At 40.1% G+C, this 19,548-nt stretch overlaps 1 protein-coding gene across 1 annotated transcript in view; it reads right to left on the bottom strand.

Annotated features, from left to right (window-relative positions):
* The window catches only part of dysf (dysferlin, limb girdle muscular dystrophy 2B (autosomal recessive)), a 111,152-nt gene that overhangs the window by 66,546 nt on the left and 25,058 nt on the right, over positions 1-19,548 (bottom strand). Inside the window, 23 exon segments of the mRNA XM_051944189.1 lie at positions 509-550; positions 1,395-1,430; positions 1,507-1,536; positions 1,649-1,789; positions 2,793-2,974; positions 5,667-5,744; positions 5,947-6,031; positions 8,431-8,604; positions 9,511-9,653; positions 9,728-9,833; positions 9,912-10,026; positions 11,254-11,420; positions 12,144-12,275; positions 13,100-13,197; positions 13,200-13,245; positions 13,915-13,998; positions 14,000-14,111; positions 18,257-18,363; positions 18,467-18,577; positions 18,579-18,592; positions 18,986-19,163; positions 19,240-19,305; positions 19,307-19,354. Coding sequence (XP_051800149.1) covers positions 509-550; positions 1,395-1,430; positions 1,507-1,536; positions 1,649-1,789; positions 2,793-2,974; positions 5,667-5,744; positions 5,947-6,031; positions 8,431-8,604; positions 9,511-9,653; positions 9,728-9,833; positions 9,912-10,026; positions 11,254-11,420; positions 12,144-12,275; positions 13,100-13,197; positions 13,200-13,245; positions 13,915-13,998; positions 14,000-14,111; positions 18,257-18,363; positions 18,467-18,577; positions 18,579-18,592; positions 18,986-19,163; positions 19,240-19,305; positions 19,307-19,354 — 2,295 coding nt within the window.

Here is a 19,548-nt window from a genome sequence, read left to right as displayed (position 1 = left end):
AGAAAACTACTCAGTTTTATATTCATGGTATTTTATATGAAACTGTAAATGCATTAACTTTCGTCAGTGCAGTAAGAGCTTCATCAGCATCATCTCTGCTTCAACCTACTGAATTATCACAATAATTAAACAAAGATGGGAAATTCTGATGTTATCACCAGACTTTAGTTGGCCATAAAGAGACGTTCAGAACAAACAGTTTTCAACCAGAAATCGATGCTGAAATCCTGATTAATGCTCACTGGGAAGCTGGTTTCCATTTAACGACCAAATATTTAGTCTGCCATGTTGAGAAACTGAAACTTTTCTGCAAACTAAAACTCAAATCTTCACACGTGTCCTCTTTTGGTTCCTGAGAGCAGAAAAAGTCCAGTAAACAGAGAACAATGAGCATTTAGAGACGAAGAGCTCATGAAATGTTAGAAACAGAAGCCAGTTTGGAAGATGCATGTATGATGGAGGCGTGTTTCTGAGATGGAGCTATTCTCCGTGTTTCTGCATGCTGTACCCATTGCTGGAGGTTTTCAGGGAGGAATCCTGGAAACATCAACTGAGGAGGCAGCAGTGAAGGAAACCAGAAGAAGAGCAGAGAAATAAAACGGAGCAGCAGGAAACAGTTCATCGTAGCAGTTTAACAAAACTTGTGATGAGCAACAAACATCATTTAAATTTCACTATTAAATGTTCACATCAGAGAAAAACTCCTTTTCAAAATGTGTAAAGCAACATCTGGTAGAGCTCTAGTGTCTTTTTTACTAATCCACACAGATTTTACTCAGTAAAACTAAACTCTGTAAAACATTTCACCAGAATTAGCAAAAATTTTTAAGTATTTCAAGACCTGAGAAGCCATTTTCAAGGTTCAACATCTCCAGACGTGAAATGTGTTGAGAACACAGAATAGTTTGTCGTAGATTAGAAAGACTGAATGATCCAGCAGAGGACACAGCTGAGTTTATTGCTCCTTTGAAATGGAAAAGTATTCAAACTTTGGTGGCATTGTGTCTCCATAAAGTTCCTGTAAGAGTCTATAAATGGATGGATCCATGTTTCTACCGACGTTTCTCCACCTGTTGAGGCTCTAACATCAGTAGAACCTGATGTCCTCACCACATTTCATGGATATTTGAGCTCCTGAAATGGTTCCCCAGGTCTGAAAACATGCTAAATTCTCAAAATTCAATCAAAAAGCATTTTACAGAAGTAAATTTTGGGCCTGAAATAACAAAAAAGTAAAGTGTAAACTAAATCTAAGACAGTGCAGCAACATGTTTTCTAACAGCTCATATTAAATTCAGACCTTTTCATATTTATTTTACTGTCTTAACTTGTGAAGATGTCCTGTTTTCATTTCAGTTTTATACGACAGAACAGTGTGTTTTGTGTGATTTTACCTCGTCTAGAACGTGAGCGGTGGTCACGATGTCTCCCTGTGGACGAGACGAGTTTAAAGACTGAAAATGAACAAAACTACTGAAGAGAGAAACATCCAGGAGACAAACTGACCTCTTGGCCTGGAATATGATGAACTGCTGGCTGCAGAAGCACAATTCAGACATAAATTAGTGACAGCTGAATGCAAACATCATTCTCATTTACAGAGGAGGAAAGGATGAGCGGGTTCAGAGTGTTAAAGTCTGACTCTGACCTTTTCTCTGCGGATCAGCTGGAAGGCGGCCAGCAGCTCTCCACCGTTTTTCTGTCCTTGGCGAATGTGAAACCAGGAGAGACGAGGAGAGGGATCCATGGAGGGCTGACAGACACAGCGGCCCATGAACTCATCTGCTCCCTGCATGTGATAATGGCATTAAAATATGGAAAATAACTGAACAGCAGTGGCATTATGTAAACAATGCTGAAGTTTAAAGTCTTCTTAAACACATTTTACATCATTCTCAATGATTTTCTACTTATTTTATACATTTTTTACTAATCTTGCTCTGTTTTTTAGTTATTTGGTGCAAGTTTCAAATAATCTTGGCCAATTTTTGAGTTATTTGGGCATTTTTTTTTAACTAATATTGGTCAATGTTTGATTCTTTTGGACAATTTGGAGTCTTTGAAAAAGTTTAAAGTCATTTTAGACAAATTTTAAATCATTCTGAATCATTTTTAACCAATCCTGGTCAATTTCTGAGACGTTTGGGACAATTTTGCAGTGATCTTGGAGTCTGATATTACAGAAACTAACAGAACATTTTTGTGGATGTTCTTTTAAAGAGACATTTTTGTCTTCAAGGTTCTGATTGGAAGTTTTCATTAGAAATATAACACTGCATTAAAGCTGAAAAGCATCAGAACCAACATCTGCTGATCATCCTGTCCTCCACCTGGAACTTCAGTTATCAGGATTCAAAAATATCCAGAATCATTTGAAGCTTGTTTAAAATTCATTAAAAAATGTCCATGAGCACTCAAAGTTGTGCTGAAAAGGTAAAAACAAATTAAAAATGACTTAAAACTGTCAGAAATTACTTTAAAAATGTCCAAAATGATGCAAAAATGTCCCCTGTCTGTACTTGAAGGACTTTTTAGTTATAATATGAAAGAATAATGAACTTTTTTCACTGAAAACTTCTACAGTGTCATTTAAACAAACTGACATTTAAAGGGTTGAAACCATCCCTAAAATGATTTAATATTTGGTGGTTATGATCAGTTTATTGTAATTAAAGTTAGAAGATTATTAAGAGAAAGAGCAGTTCAGCTCCAGCCAGCATAAAAAGTCCATCCATAAACAGCAGATATTCAGACAGATGTGAGGATAACTTTGGTATCATCTAAAGGCTCACGTATGAGTCCTGGTCGTAGAGCTCCACCACCACGTTGGGAGGATTCACCACCGTGTCCTCAGGATCTCCAAAGATCTCCACCTCGTAGAAGATGAGCGTCTGGTCCCAGGTGGGATTCAGAGTGTTTCTGACCGTCACCGTCTTCTGGGACTGGTGGAGGAAGGACACGATGGCGTACGGGTCTGAGGAGGAAAACACTCGTTAGTGTTCTCCTTGTTCTGCTGTAAACTGTAGATCTGCTAGAACACTACGTTTCAGACGGTGTTCTAGCAGAACTTCACACCAGAAACGCAGTTTTAATCTTAATGCAGAGAGCTATCAGACACACTGGATCCATCTGAACAACTTTAACGTACTTGAAGTGAATGTTCTGTTAATTCTAAGGACAGTATAAATCTTCTTCAGTCATCTGTAAATGCACTAATCATTTATTCAGCAGGATTCAGACTCAAACACGTCTTTTTCCTTTAGTTTGACACAATTTAAAGCTCGTCTAAAATGATTCCAAAATTTACCAAAATCACTTAAAAAATCACCTAAAATAACTAAACAAAAGACCAAGACTGGTTCCTTTTTCTGTTCAAGTAAATATTACAGATAATCAACTATTAGTAAAATAATGACTTTTTGCACGTTTAATTGAAAACTGATTTAATTGAATTTAAAAATAGTGTAATTTTATCATCACAATTATAAAAGAACATGTTAAACGTGGACATTTATTCAAATTCTGCCTGTTTTTTTGGGTTTTTTTTTACAGTTTTTTAAAATGTTTTTACTGGATATTACCCAAATAAATGTATCTGTACCATTTATTAAACATTGTCCAAAATAATTCAGAAATGTACAAAGAAAAGTCAGAAACTGTCCTAAATGCCAACAACAAAAGTACAAACATATAATAATAATGTAACTCTCTATATACAATGTAACTATAAATATAAAACTCTACGAGTCCAAACTGTCCTGGCATGCAGCACGATGACATCACCAGCTTGGGAATGCCGAGACGGAGCGCTGGGAACGCCGCTCAGAGGAGAAGTTTGTTATTCCAGGTCTCACACACACACACACACACACAGTTTGTTATTCCAGGCCGGTAAAGAGTCTCTGTGGAGCCGTTAGCATCAGAGTAAACACAACTTAAGATGCTTTTTCCCACCAGCCCTCAATTAACCCTGGAACACACACACACACACACACACACACAAACAGCCCAGGGGGGTTATGTAAGGCAGAGGGACGAGAGGAGAGCAGCTCTGGATGGAAATTTAGATCTTCAGTGAAAATACAGAAGAAGAGAGAGAAGACCTATTATCTCTATAAATTATAATAGACAGAGAGGAGATGAGAATCACACAAACTATCAAGGAAATGAATATATCAGGATTTAACATAAAGAATGAACGGATACAGAAATCAGAGGAGGAACAGTTAACCCCTCAGATCCTCCTAGAACATCGTAAAGTTCTACAACTGGAAAATGTGGTGACAATAAAGGCAAATATAAGTCAAATAATTATATTTTAGATGATTTCAGTCCAGTAGAATTGTGTAATTTTATGGTCAAACATTGTAAAAGAACAAATGTTACATTTGGACTTTTTTTAAATAATTTTGACCTGATTTTTAAACTTTTTTTCACGATTTTTTTTACATTTTTTACCAAAATTTACATTTTTTCCTGTGTTTTTTAGATATTATCAAAATAAATATATGTCCATTCATAAATATTTAATAAACAGAATTTTCCTTATAATTTTTCTTATAATTTTTCTCAAATAACAGCGACTCTCTGTTAAATGCTGTTACATTTTTTCCTGATTTAAAAACACTCGTGTTGTTTTAATGTCAAATGATCATTTCCATCCAGTTATTAAGTAAACTAATGCTTTTTTCCTGGGATGTTTTTACTTGGTATCTGCAGTTAAATTAAATGGAGAAAATCTTTAAAATACATTAGTAAATTTCTAAAACATTACAATTAAAAACTGTTCAAATTCAATGTTATGCCCTGGATAAGTGATATAAAAGCTGCTTCAGACGTGTAGAAAAGGAAAAAGAAATAGAAATAAAAGGTTTAAAAAAGAACAAAACAAGAAAAAGAGGCTAAAATAAAATGAAAGACATAAAGAGGAAGACGTTGGAGTTTGACGTAGAACCAGATTAAACCGGACTGAGACTCATCAAGAAAGAAAAGAAACAATCATTTTAACAAAGAGTCCAACCAAAGATGCACTAAAAAGATCTAAAATTATGCAGTCAGAGACAGAAAACTGAGTCTAAAGTGAGCTCATATCAACTATTGAACTGATTTAGGTTGTTTTCTGACGTTATTTCCTAAATAAAATCAATTTATAGCATTATTTTCTAAATCTGCTGCACTTCTAGTCCCTAAAATAGACTCATTAATATCAGTATGTAATCTTATTTTGCTCATAGCTTCATGTTTCTGGAAGCTGCAAGACAAAGAGCCTAAAAACCAGCGTGTCTCTGTCTGGAACCTCATTTTTCTGACTTAGACATCAGAAGCAAACTTTGAAAAGGCTTTAAATCCAGGACAAAATGCACTGAAGGTCAAATAATAATGCTGATTGGAACATTAATGTATACCACCTAGAACTATCTACTGTATTCTATTTATTCTTAAATCTGTGGTCATATGATCTCAGTGGAGTTAAATGTGTTTTATGATGTTTAAACTGCTGCTTTCTCTCAGAACATCAATAAAATACTCCATTTATCCATCCTATGGCTAAATATTAAGCTGAAGTTCAACTTCTGTCCACCAGATGGCACAAATGATCCGTAACGATGCCGGCCGATAAGAAACGTAAATATGAGAAGGATGTGAAATGATCCAGAGCAGACTACCTGAGAAGCTGTCTTTGTCCATGGCCAGCAGGTCTCTGGCTTGGTACAGGTAGCAGCGCAGGTGATAGCGGCTTCCACCTGCAGACAGGAAACAACTCTAAGCTACAACACACACTGCTGTCTGTCATCATTTAATTCCACGATGAAAAACGCCTCCGCTCTGGCTCTGACACTCACATTCAGTTTTTTCCTGTAAGAGATCAATAGTTTTCCTGAAGTGAAGAAGATTTGAAGCTGACAGAAACAGGAGAGCAAAAGTAAATGATGTTTTCTGTCTTACGGTCAAAGAAACAGGAAATGGTTGGTCTGTTGACTCCAAACGTGGTGGTGACCGACTTATCATCATTCTTGTCTTCGATGCTGCTCTGTAGGAAAACAGACCAAGATCACATTCAGATAAGAACAGAAAATATTCCACTTAAATGTGATGTACTGTTTGCAGTGTTCTGTCTCCATCCAGCTGTGAGGAGGAGAAAACAAACACACCAACATTTGGTCTAAACATCTACAAACTGGAACCTTGTCTGCTCAAACTTTAACATGATCACATTCTACTGATGTTAGAGCTTCAACACTTGGAGAAATGTGGACCAAAGACTGGATTTTAGTGGAAACATGGATCCATCCATTCATATACACTTACAGGAACTTCATGGAGACACTCTTTGGAAAAAAAAACAGTTTCTTTCATTTTTTAAGGACCAATAATGAAAAATATGGCCTCTGCTGGACCCATCCCATCATTTAGATCTGACTTAATCCTCTTCACTCCTAGTGGAGCATAGGGCCTCAACAGTAGCTCTCCACTTCCCCCGGTCTCTGGCTTTACAAAGTACAGACAAGGACATCTCGGCCAGAATCAAGAAAGCGCGCCAGGCCTTTGCCATCCTTCGACCAGTGTGGAAGGCCACCGCTATCTCAACCCGCACCAAACTCTGCATCTTCAGTTCAAACGTCAAATCCGTCCTCATGTATGGCTCTGAAATGTGGAGGGCCATCAACAGAAGCTCCAAAAAGATCCAGACCTTCATCAACAAGTGTCTCCGGCAGATCCTCAACGTCAAGTGGTTTGACAGAGTGTCAAACACCGACCTGTGGACTAGGACCAACCAAGAGCCTGTGGCTGTCCAGATCAGGAGAAAGTGGCGCTGGGTCGGCCACACGTTGAGGAAGGAACCTGCAAACGTCACCAGGCAGGCACTAAAATGGAACCCTCAAGGTAAGAGGAAGCGTGGGCGCCCAAAGCAGACATGGAGACGAACCGTCATCGATGAGCTGAAGACCATCGGCCCGTCTTGGGAGGAAGCCAAGAGGAAAGATCATTTAGATCTGCTGTGAACAAAATCCTTCAGTTCATACATGTGGATCCATCTCAGAAGCTCTATAACTGAGCTGGAGAATGGTCTGACTGCATCTGTCACTCTGCTAAAGGACAAAAACACTCAGCAAATCATTTGCATGAGGACACCTAAACTGTCATTTAAACTCATTGAAGATCCCACGCAGGCCTGTCCAAGTGTTTGTCCTGCCATATTCACCATGTAGGCTTCTGCTCAGAGATTTTGAAATTGGTCGCCCACAGAAAGCAGAAAGGAGGAGCATGCTGGTAGGTTTCTGTCCACACTCAGACTTCTCCTCATGCAACATTCTATAATGGTATTTGTGTCTCCAGTTCTGGTACCAGCTGATGAGTTTCAACCTTTTTCTGTCCCAAAACAACAATACCAGCGCACACAAAGCCACTTCTGTTCAGAAATGCATTTCCCAGTTTGGTGTGGATGAAGCTCAGAGCCTGACCTCAGCTCCAATCAGTTTGTTATTGCCCAACCCAACTGTGCTTGTGGCTGAGTGGGAACAAATCCCTGCAGCAGACGTCCAGATCTGGTGGGAAGGCTTGCCAGAGGAGTGGAGGCTGCTTGGGTACCAGCGTTCTGCCCATGAGTGACATGTTGAATAAACACATACAGACTGGCGACATATTAAAGGAGGGTGTCTGTGGAGCGTGAAGGCTGTCTGGTAACACCAACCACTGGTGGAGACGCTGAGCTAAACATGAACTACAGAACCTCTGGAGAGCTCCATTAAAAAGTGATCTGATTGGCTGCTTAGAGCTTGTTCACGCAACTACATTCTTCACTATGTGCTTTCATCGTGGCTTCAGTTCAATGCACTGAAGTGAATCTATCGAACCGTACTGTGACTGATGAAGTGTCGAGCATACATCATTTTAAGGGGGAGATATCTCCACAAGTAAAACTCCCACAGCCATGACATTTCATGAAGACACAGACAGAACAGTTTGCAGCACATCAGAATGATTCAACAGATCATATGTTGTAATTACTGGTCCTTAAAAATGAAAGAAAACGAAAACTTTTCAAACAAAGCTGCCCTCACAAAGTTCATGTAAGCGTATATAAATGGATAGATCTATATTTGTACTAAAATACAGTCTTTGGTCGACATTTCACCAACTGTAGAGGCGACAGATAGACAGATAGATAAATACTTTATTAACACTTCTGTCTGAAAAAAGACAAATGTCAGGCCTGTTTCATTCTCATCAAACGATCAAGCACCCTCTTGTGATCCCACTGATTCTCCTCCCCTTAAAGGGTCAAGGCTTCATCTTTTGCCTCTTATTTGCCTGTATGTGTGTAATTTGAGGCATCTACGTACTTTTGGCCACATAAATGCAGTTATTAGACACTCTACTTTCCCGCCACGTCCTGTTGAAGGTGATAATGGTGTTTCGTTTCCTCACCAGAGAACACTCCAGAGCAAAGATGGCCGCCGGTCCGGTCTTCTCCAGCGGCTCCATGCGACACCTCCACCGTCTCCTCCTGAAGCTGTCCGTCTTCCTGGGCTTCAGGTGGAACTTCCATCCAAACAGCGAGGCGTACTCCCAGCCCTCCCTCTCTGCCTCGTCTGGACGCTGCTGCGAACACAAAACACATTGTTAAAGTGACAAAACAAACGTTCAGAGTAAATGTAAACTTTATTCAGGTTTTAACGTCTCCAAACACAGAGATGAAGTCAGAATGTTAAAGAGATGCTCAACGGCCATGGCTGTTTCTTCTGAAGCTCATTTGTGTAACTTGACCTCCATCTAGTGGCTGTTTGGAGGAACTTCAGCTGCTCAGAACTGAAACTAGGTTTTATTCCTCCATCTGCTGGACTGATGAAGTTCTGAGGCTCAGAAACGATGGAAACAGTTCATTAAAGAGTGATAAATGTGGACCCACCTCTACGGAAATATTCATAGCATGAAGGCAGAACTCTGATCATTAATAAAGAGATGAAGAACCAGACGTTCTGAGGAGGTCAGGATGAAGACACCGATTGATTTTTCATGGAATGACACTTCTGCTCAAAAACATGCTGACAAAGCATTTGGATACTGCAGAGAGTCGAATTTATATCAATAAATTAGTAAAATTAATGCCAAAAACAAGCACTAATGTGAAACAAACAACTGTTTACTGATGGAAACTGGAGAGAGTTTTAATAAACCAAAACTCTCAGGTCTAAAAACATCTTAAATGACTCATAAATGATCCAGAACGATTTAAAGCTTGTCTAAAGTTACTTTGAACTTGTTCAAAAATACCCTAACATTGTCCAAAATTACTCAAAATTGTGTAAAAGTACTAAAGACAATTCTACAGAACTTAGTTTTTGGGGAAAACTGAAAAGTTTGGAAAATTTCTGATGCTACGGACAAAAGAAACTTGAGAGGAAGAAGTACAGACTGAAAACAGACATGAACAGTGATTCCTCTCTCTGCCAGCAGGGGGAGACAGACTGCAGGATATTCATTCATCTAATCTCTCTCTGCTGCTACCTTCCTCAGAGCCTCCATCTTCTGCTGGTCCCGTCTCCTCATCCTGATCCAGCGTCTGCGGCGGTTGGTGTGGTACATCTTCTCGGCCGGTACCCAGGCTTTGGGCCGGCGGTCTGGAGGGATGGTGATGCCGTACTCCCATCCTGAACACATACACAGCAGCTCAGGTGAGTTTAGTTCAGCTACCTGCTGCTGGAGATCAGGTTTCTATCAGCACCTTGATCGTCCACGGCCCTGTTGAGGTCTTCGCTCCACTCCACCTCCTCCCACGTCCATCCTGGAGGACACTCCACCTCGTCCTTTGGAACCGCCTTCTCCCCGTTCTGAACACAACACCAGGTTTTAACATCTACCGACATGAAGGACGGGGGTTTAAAACGGGTTTGAAAACACGTGTGTACCACGTCTGTGTAGCCTTCAGTCATGCCGATCCACTGTCCTCCAGGTAACCTCATCTGGTTCTCAAACACCTCCTCAGTGAAGGTCATGTGACCGGCGTCCACGTCAAACAGCAGCCTGAGGGTCAACAAACAACACACAATCTATGATCTATATTAATTCATCTTTTAATGAGTCAGTGGACACATTTAATTCACTGGAAAACATCTGGAAGCAAATGTGACAAAAAGAAAACAAAAATAAGAAAACATGAAACAATAAAAGTGTAACTGATGCTGACTCAAACAAAAGTAGAAGAACACCGAAAATATAATATTAAATCAAATTAAATTAGAACTTTAAATAACAAAAAAGAAGACAAAACCTAAATATTAAGAAGGAATCCAAAGAAAGCATAACTAATATTAGAACCTGAAAACTCAAAAAAATGGGATTTGAAACAGAAACAAGTGGAAGAAAGTGAAAAAAATAGACTCTAGTGGGATCAATAAGGTATGCCCAAATATAATTAATGAAATAATACTATAAACATGGGGCTGCACAGTGACTAGTGGTTAGCACTGTTGCCTTGCAGCCAGAAGATCCCGGTTCAAATCCCTGGGATCTTTCTGCATGGAGTTTGCATGTTCTCCCTGTGCATGCGTGGGTTTTCTCCGGGTACTCCGGCTTCCTCCCACAGTCCAAAAACATGCTGAGGTTAATTGGTTACTCTAAATTGTCCGTAGGTGTGAATGTGAGTGTGATTGTGTGTCTGTATATGTAGCCCTGTGACAGACTGGTGACCTGTCCAGGGTGTCCCCTGCCTTCACCAGAGTCAGCTGGGATAGACTCCAGCACCCCCCATGACCCTAGTGAGGATAAAGCGGTGGATAGAGAATGGATGGATGGATGGATGGATGGATGGATGGATGGATGGATGGATGGATGGATGGATGGATGGATGGATGAATGGATGGATGGATGGATGGATGAATGGATGGATGGATGGATGGATGGATGGATGGATGGATGGATGGATGGATGGATGGATGAATGGATGGATGGATGGATGGATGAATGGATGGATGGATGGATGGATGGATGGATGGATGGATGAATACTATAAACATCTTCTCAGAAGCATTTATCTTCAGCTGTAAAACCAATAATGAGTCCATCAGAGAAGAAACATCGTATCTGGTGCAGACGCTTATTTTACTGGATAAAACTGGACCTAAAATGGGCCAACGTGTTTCTGAAACTTTAATTTCTATCAGAGTATTCTCACAGAAACCTGATCAGAAGTCTTGACCAATCAGTGATGGACTAACAGGACAGAACCAGCAGAGAAGAACACTGACTCACGTCTTCTCGGGGCTGATGAACCAGTCTCCTGCCCAGGTCCATCCAGGTGAAGGTTTGAAGCTCTCTTTGGTCAGCTTCACTCGGCCGGTCACGTCGCTGAACTTGGGGTACGTTAAACCTGTAGTTCCCCAGCTGCCCACCAGGGCGAGCCGGGTCTGGTTCTCATACTGCAGACAGAGAAGGATTATGGGATGCCACTAGCCTAGCCGCACTAGACCCATGTTCTGAAGACGCAAGGGTCTAGGGAGGGAGGCGGGCTCAAAGGTTGTCTATCAAATCACTCTGCAGCAATTGGGTAGGTATACAACCAATCAGCACAACAAATAGGCTGACGTAGTTCCGAGAGTGCCGGAAATCAGAGGATGCGGTAGTTCGATGAAGGCTTATTTATACAGTCAATGGGTGAAGCTCAAGTATATTACAGACATGTTAACAGAAACATTATTCAGAGTCGGTGCTAATGGAGCTCAACGACTGTTGTCGTTTTGTTGTCGACCCTGGCAGAGAATTAAATTCGTTGCCGTGGGTTGTCTAGCGCGGCTAGGCTAGTTGTTTCCGGTTGTTTCTGTCAGGTCTGTTGTCACTTAGTTACCGAGGGTAACTTGACCGTTGTGTCTTCAGAGCGCGACTAGGCAAGGATGCCACTGAAATCCATTCCTCTACAGGTTGCTTGGTTACGACTCCTTTCATCCACTTTAAACACATTCAGCTTTAGTACATCACATAGTTTGTCAAAGTTCTTCCAAGAAGGGCAGAGGTTTGGTTTTTAGCATTATTCACTGGCCTAATATTTCACTTTCAGTCGCTTGTGTGGGGACATTAAGGCACCAAACAACAAACTGACAGTTTCTAATATATCAGCCATATATTGTTGTGTTTGTGTTTCTCACCGTCTCAGCAAACACTGACAGCTTTCCTTCAGCGTACTGGTTGAAGTGTTTGACGTCAGCAGCCAGTCCCAACCACACTTTGACCCTCAGCTGAGCAGGAAGTTTAGCTTCTCCTCCACTGCCCTGTGGATACTACACAATAAAACACACAGCAAAGGTTTGTAGGAAAACATTCACTGTTTTTAGGTCAAACGGTGCGTTTAGGGTTTTAATAAATGTGTTGCTACAGTGACAGAACCAGTGTGTGTGTTCTGGTGCACTGCAACATTCTTTATCATCTTAATATTAATTTAACTCTACTGAGCATTATAACAGAGCTTCACCCTGCAGGACCCAAACACAGGAACAAATGAAGACATAAATAAACAAATGTATGAGTAATAATGTGTAACAAATCATCTGGACATTCAAATTCTTTTATTGATTAATCAAAGGACATTTTATTACACTTTGATGCCTTAACAATACAAACATATGAAAAGAGAGTAAACTAGGCACGTTTTGGACAAATGGCCTTTCAAGTTTACGCTGATGTATGTGACTTTTGATGGAAAACGGTAACATACATCACTGTAATTTATCTATAATTTATATAATACAGTTATATTATATATTATATATTATACAATTTGAAAATATATAAATATACACACAATAGAAAACAATAACTAAAAACTAAAACAGACGTATTTTGCATCAGTGGGGTACTACAGGGTTAAAAGGCAGAACTTCTCTCTTATCAGTAAATTGTGGTTTTCTGACACATGCTGCACACTGATCCTTGCTTTTATCATTAAAGTTACTAATTTACTGACATGTTGCTGTCAGCATCGTGTCCATAAACATGTTTTGACCAAACCGGTAAACACTAAAAGTAAGTCAGTACCTCTTTCAGAAGATCAGTTGATTCTGACGACGTTCGGTTTGGGGTTTGTTTTTATGTGTAACGTTTGTACCTTGAGGAAGACGGTCTGCAGCTGTCCACAGCGTTTTCCACAGTGCTGCTGGGAGAAGATGACGCTGTGAGCCGGGATGCGGTGATACGCCACCCGCGGTCGCCCTGCAGCATCCAGATCACGATGTCTGGGAGGCTGTTCTGAGGCTGGAGGACAGACGAACCAGAACAGAGGACAGGGGGGGTGTTAGTAGTAATTTATCTTCATGAATCTGCTGTACTTACAGAGGGAACTCTCAACTTCCACTGCACAGATTCAGAAACCTGAGGACTTTATCAGGGCAACAACTGTGAACTCCCAGCAGCTAAAACTAGATTTAAACATGAATTATTTGAACCAGAAAACAGAGAAAACATCTGCATCCCAAAACCACATTAGCTGCTAAAGAATATTTAGGCTGTTTCTGACAGCCTCATACATGCAGAACAGCTTCTCTCTCCCACTAAAACAAACTTCACATTTACAACAACTAGTCCGATTCTCTGTTCAGTAATAATGCAGGAAATCACCCACAAGGATAGAAGTCATCAAATTACACACAAACAGGTGTTGGGATTAAACTGTATTAATTTTTACATGGTTTTTACTCCTACTTAAGATGTTTTCTACCTTAATTTGTGGAGTTCAGCACCAGTTTACAGACAGAATCAGATTTATTCAATAAAAAAATGACCAAATCTATCACAGATGACCGAGGTCTGCAGAAATGTAAATGTTGGTACATAGTAAAATCTCCTTCCTTCTACATGAAAAAACATAAAAATATACCTTAACTTAAATGTCCGTTAACACAGCTGGCAGATGAAGGTTCTTACCTCCTCAGACATGGTCCTCAGCCGGTTGGCCCATCCTCAGCCTGCTCCAGAAACCGTGGACAGCTCGGTTTCTGCTCCGTGTTTTCAGAGCCAGAGCCAGAGCCACGATCTGCTGCAGGTGGAGCGTCCGGATGTGTCTGAGAGAGCGGTCCAGAGGAGTAGCACACTGCCAGTGGTCGATGGAGGGAAGCTCCTGACTGTCAGTTATAAGCAGAGATACACCATCAGATTCATGACAAACACAGCGATGGAGGGAAGCTCCTGACTGTCCGTTATAAGCAGAGATACACCATCAGATTCATGACAAACACAGCGATGGAGGGAAGCTCCTGACTGTCCGTTATAAGCAGAGATACACCATCAGATTCATCACAAACACAGCGATGGAGGGAAGCTCCTGACTGTCAGTTATAAGCAGAGATACACCATCAGAATTCATGACAAACACAGCGATGGAGGGAAGCTCCTGACTGTCAGTTATAAGCAGAGATACACCATCAGATTCATGACAAAACACGATGGAGGGAAGCTCCTGACTGTCCGTTATAAGCAGAGATTACACCATCAGATTCATTGACAAACACAGCGATGGAGGAAGCTCCTGACTGTCCGTTATAAGCAGAGATACACCATCAGATTCATCACAAACACAGCGATGGAGGGAAGCTCCTGACTGTCAGTTATAAGCAGAGATACACCATCAGATTCATTGACAAAACACAGCGATGGAGGGAAGCTCCTGGACTGTCAGTTATAAGCAGAGATACACCATCAGATTCATGACAAACACAGCGATGGAGGAAGCTCCTGACTGTCCGTTATAAGCAGAGATAAACACCATCAGATTCATGACAAACACAGCGATGGAGGAAGCTCCTGACTGTCCGTTATAAGCAGAGATACACCATTCAGATTCATGACAAACACAGCGATGGAGGGAAAGCTCCTGACTGTCCGTTATAAGCAGAGATACACCATCAGATTCATGACCAAACACAGCGATGGAGGGAAGCTCCTGACTGTACCGTTATAAGCAGAGATACACCATCAGATTCATCACAAACACAGCGATGGAGGGAAGCTCCTGACTGTCAGTTATAAGCAGAAGATACCCATCAGATTCATCACAAACACAGCGATGGGAGGGAAGCTCCCTGACTGTCAGTTATAAGCAGAGATACACCATCAGATTCATCACAAACACAGCGATGGAGGGAAGCTCCTTGACTGTCCGTTATAAGCAGAGATACACCATCAGATTCATGACCAAACACAGCGATGGAGGGAAGCTCCTGACTGTCAGTTATAAGCAGAGATACACCATCAGATTCATGACAAACACAGCGATGGAGGGAAGCTCCTGACTGTCAGTTATAAGCAGAGATACACCATCAGATTCATCACAAACACAGCGATGGAGGGAAGCTCCTGACTGTCAGTTATAAGCAGAGATACACCATCAGATTCATCACAAACACAGCGATGGAGGGAAGCCTCCTGACTGTTCCGTTATAAGCAGAGATACACCATTCAGATTCATCACAAACACAGCGATGGAGGGAAGCTCCTGACTGTCCGTTATAAGCAGCAGATACACCATCAGATTCATCAAAACACAGCGATGGAGGGAAGCTCCTGACTGCCCGTTATAACAGAGATACACCATCAGATTCATCACCAGTCATACATCAGCAGACAGGGTGAGGAATGTCAGATTATTGTGAAATGTGCTTCAATCAATCAATCAATCAATCAATCAATCAATCAATCAATCAATCAATCAATCAATCAATCAATCAATCAATCAATCAATCAATCTTTATTTATAAAGCCCTTTTCATGCCAGGGAGCAGCTCAAAAGTGCTTTAGATAAAAACAATACAACAATTAAAAGCACTTAATACAGGAGATATAAAACAAACACACGCACCACACACAAATACACATAAACACACACTCACACAAACTCAGGAATTAAGAACACTTGAGGAAACGCTGGTCTCACACAGTGGGGAAACACCAGCGAATGAGGAACAGAGTAACATGGAAAAAATAGGATATATAAATAAAAGCAATAAGAGCAATAAAAATTAAGATAAATAAATAAAAGGAATAAAAGACTTCAGACCGGACTGAAGCCGGCGTAAAAAAGTAAAAACACGATAAATAATAAAATAACACAAGTAGCTAAAACCAGACTAAAAGGTTAAAATAATAAACAAATAAATAAACATAGTTTAATCAAAAGCCAAGCTAAAAGGTAGGTCTTGAGTTTGCTTTTAAAAACGTACACATTCTCTGTGCTTCCATTCCTTTAAAACTTAACATTTAAAATTAAAACTGATCCATTAATAATAAAGTAACAAATAAAGTCCTGTTAGAAACTGCAAGTAGAATAAATTCAAAAAGCTGTAAAATTACCACAAAAGAGACCAACTGCCAAAAAAGGACCAAAACCACCACAAAGAAACACAAAATCAGCACAGAAAGAGGTAAAAATATCACAAATTTCCATCATTTCTGATCCTCAGACAGACAGAACCACCACATTTAGGAGGAGAAACATGGTAAAAATGAATTTTACATTCAGTTCAGGTGTCACAGTCTAAAACACTAAATCTATCTCCTGTCCCATACAAATTATTGAGGGTTTAAAAAAGAATCCATTAGAAAGTGTGATATCTGGACCAACTTCATGGATTTCAAGGACTTGGAACTTTGAAAATATTCTCAGTATGAAGGTAAAACTTTGCTTCATTAAATAAAGTCACTGTAGATAATCAGTGGATTCTGAGGAGGTCAGAGGGGACGGATTGGTTATTTATGGGTTGAAACTGTTGTCAGCTGTCAAATGAGACATATTAGAGAAAGAGCTCTTTTTCTTAATGAACCAGCGGGTGGTTTAGAGTCTGAGGATGGAGAGAAAACTGGAAGGGAAAATATTTAAGTAAAACCAGAATAATTTGTGAGGAATGAGGAGACACTACTTTTTAAAAAACATTTAAAAATCCAATACAAATCCACGAGACAGAAAATGACTCAAATGAGACAGAAAATGACCAAAATGAGACAGAAAATGAGACAGAAAATGGCCAAAATGAGACGGAAAAATGAGACAGAAAATGACCAAAATGAGACAGAAAATGAGACAGAAATGACCAAAATGAGACAGAAAATGAGACAGAAAATGACCAAAATGAGACAGAAAATGAGACAGAAAATGACCAAAATGAGACGGAAAATGAGACAGAAAATGACCAAAATGAGACAGAAAATGAGACAGAAAATGACCAAAATGAGACAGAAAATGACCAAAATGAGACGGAAAATGAGACAGAAAATGACCAAAATGAGACAGAAAATGAGACAGAAAATGACCAAAATGAGACGGAAAATGAGACAGAAAATGACCAAAATGAGACAGAAAATGAGACAGAAAATGACCAAAATTAGACAGAAAATGACCAAATGAGACGGAAAATGAGACAGAAAATGACCAAAATGAGACAGAAAATGAGACAGAAAATGACCAAAATGAGACGGAAAATGAGACAGAAAGTGACCAAAATGAGACAGAAAATGAGACAGAAAATGAGACAGAAAATGACTAAAATGAGACAGAAAATGACTAAAATGAGACAGAAAATGAGACGGAAATGACCAAAATGAGACACAAAATGACCAAAATGAGACAGAAAATGACCAAAATGAGACGGAAAATGAGACAGAAAATGACCAAAATGAGACAGAAAATGAGACAGAAAATGACCAAAATGAGACGGAAAATGAGACAGAAAATGACCAAAATGAGACAGAAAATGAGACAGAAAATGACCAAAATGAGACAGAAAATGACCAAAATGAGACAGAAAATGAGACAGAAAATGACCAAAATTAGACAGAAAATGACCAAAATGAGACGGAAAATGAGACAGAAAATGACCAAAATGAGACAGAAAATGAGACAGAAAATGACCAAAATGAGACGGAAAATGAGACAGAAAGTGACCAAAATGAGACAGAAAATGCGACAGAAAATGAGACAGAAAATGACTAAAATGAGACAGAAAATGAGACGGAAAACGACCAAAATGAGACACAAAATGACCAAAATGAGACAGAAAATGAGACACAAAATGAGCAATACGTTTAGTAGTACTATTATCACATCTGTTCTCTCATCAAAATGAAAAACAAGCTGTAAAATAAATGTTGTTCAGTATTTTCCTCTGAAATGTTCTTAAGTATAAAACAGAATAAAATGTGAACACTTAAATACAAATGGCTTAAAATGGTAAAAGCACAGATAAGTGCTGGATAAAATAATGATGTAATGCTTTACCTGCAGTCTGTGATGACCTGATCCAGCAGCTCCACCACTCTCAGCTCCACCTCCTCCAGGTCGCTGCCGGCCTTCACCTGCAGCTGGACTCGCTGCAGATTCACTTCCTGGACACACAGCAGACAATCAGTCACATGAAGGTGTGGGTTCAAACTCCTGACGAGCCCCTTTGAGGTTTGTACTCTGAGCTGCAGCTGAGCGGTGACCCACCAGTCTGTCTATGATGTCCAGCAGCATGTTCAGAGCCTCGATCCTGGGCTTGATGTCTTCCCACTCTGAGGACAGAACCACCACCGGCTTCACGTTTCCCCACGGCAGGTTAGTAGTAGTGGCAGCCTGGAGGTGGCATCCATCATTACTTCATTATTATTATTATAAAAACATCTTCTGGAATCAAACCATTATTCAGCAACGTTTTCAATCCTTAATTTACATCATTTTCTTTCAAATAACGGTCAGAATCCATAAAATAAAATGCTCTGCTCATTGAAATACAATGTTAAAAAAAAGAACAATACTTCTTTTCTGTGGTTCTACTCATTATAATCTGTAATTTCAATAAAATAATTAAGATAAGTTTAATTTAAAAGTAGACATAATATGCAAAATAACATTTTAAAAATACTTTCCATGTTTTAATCCTTAACATACATCATTTTTCATTCAAAAGCTGCAGTTTTTTACTGAATGAATAAATGTTTGTAAACGGCATCGTTAACGCTGACCTACCGTCAAACACCGCCCGGCTGAACTGAGTGGTGGAGGCCAGAGGCAGGCAGGTGTAGTCAAACTTGTTGCCATAGTTACCGATGCTGACCTCAAACTGGATGGCGTCGTCCACGTCCTGGAGGAGCGTGGCCGAGTAGAACGCCACGAACAGAGAGAACTTCCTCTTCCGGAGGAACTTCTGCAGGACGGAGAGAACGGTTGGAAATGAGGGATGTTAGACATTAAAAGTTCTCCAGACGTGTTCAGATTCTCACCTCCACCACCAGCAGGTCGTCTGAAGGGACGTCTTCAGTCCTCTGCTCCGGTTTGTCCACCAGTTTTGGTGCTTAGTTCCAGTAAAACTCGACCTCTGTAGGCCACGCCCTCGCCCTGACGGACAGAAGACGAGGGCACCGTTTGGTATGAAGGTTATTGTTTTATGATTAAATGTTCTGACAGAAACCAGACATAAACAACTGAAACAAGACACAAAAACGACAGAAACATTACACAAATGACATACACGAGACATAAAAGACAGAAACAAGATAGAAAACGGAAAAAAAAGACAGAAAAGGACAGAA

The sequence above is a fragment of the Acanthochromis polyacanthus genome, chromosome 23, assembly GCF_021347895.1.
Source record: "Acanthochromis polyacanthus isolate Apoly-LR-REF ecotype Palm Island chromosome 23, KAUST_Apoly_ChrSc, whole genome shotgun sequence".
NCBI classification, from domain to species: domain Eukaryota; kingdom Metazoa; phylum Chordata; class Actinopteri; family Pomacentridae; genus Acanthochromis; species Acanthochromis polyacanthus.
The sequence above is the reverse complement of the archived record's forward strand: the minus strand, read 5'-3'. Positions and strand labels throughout refer to the sequence as shown.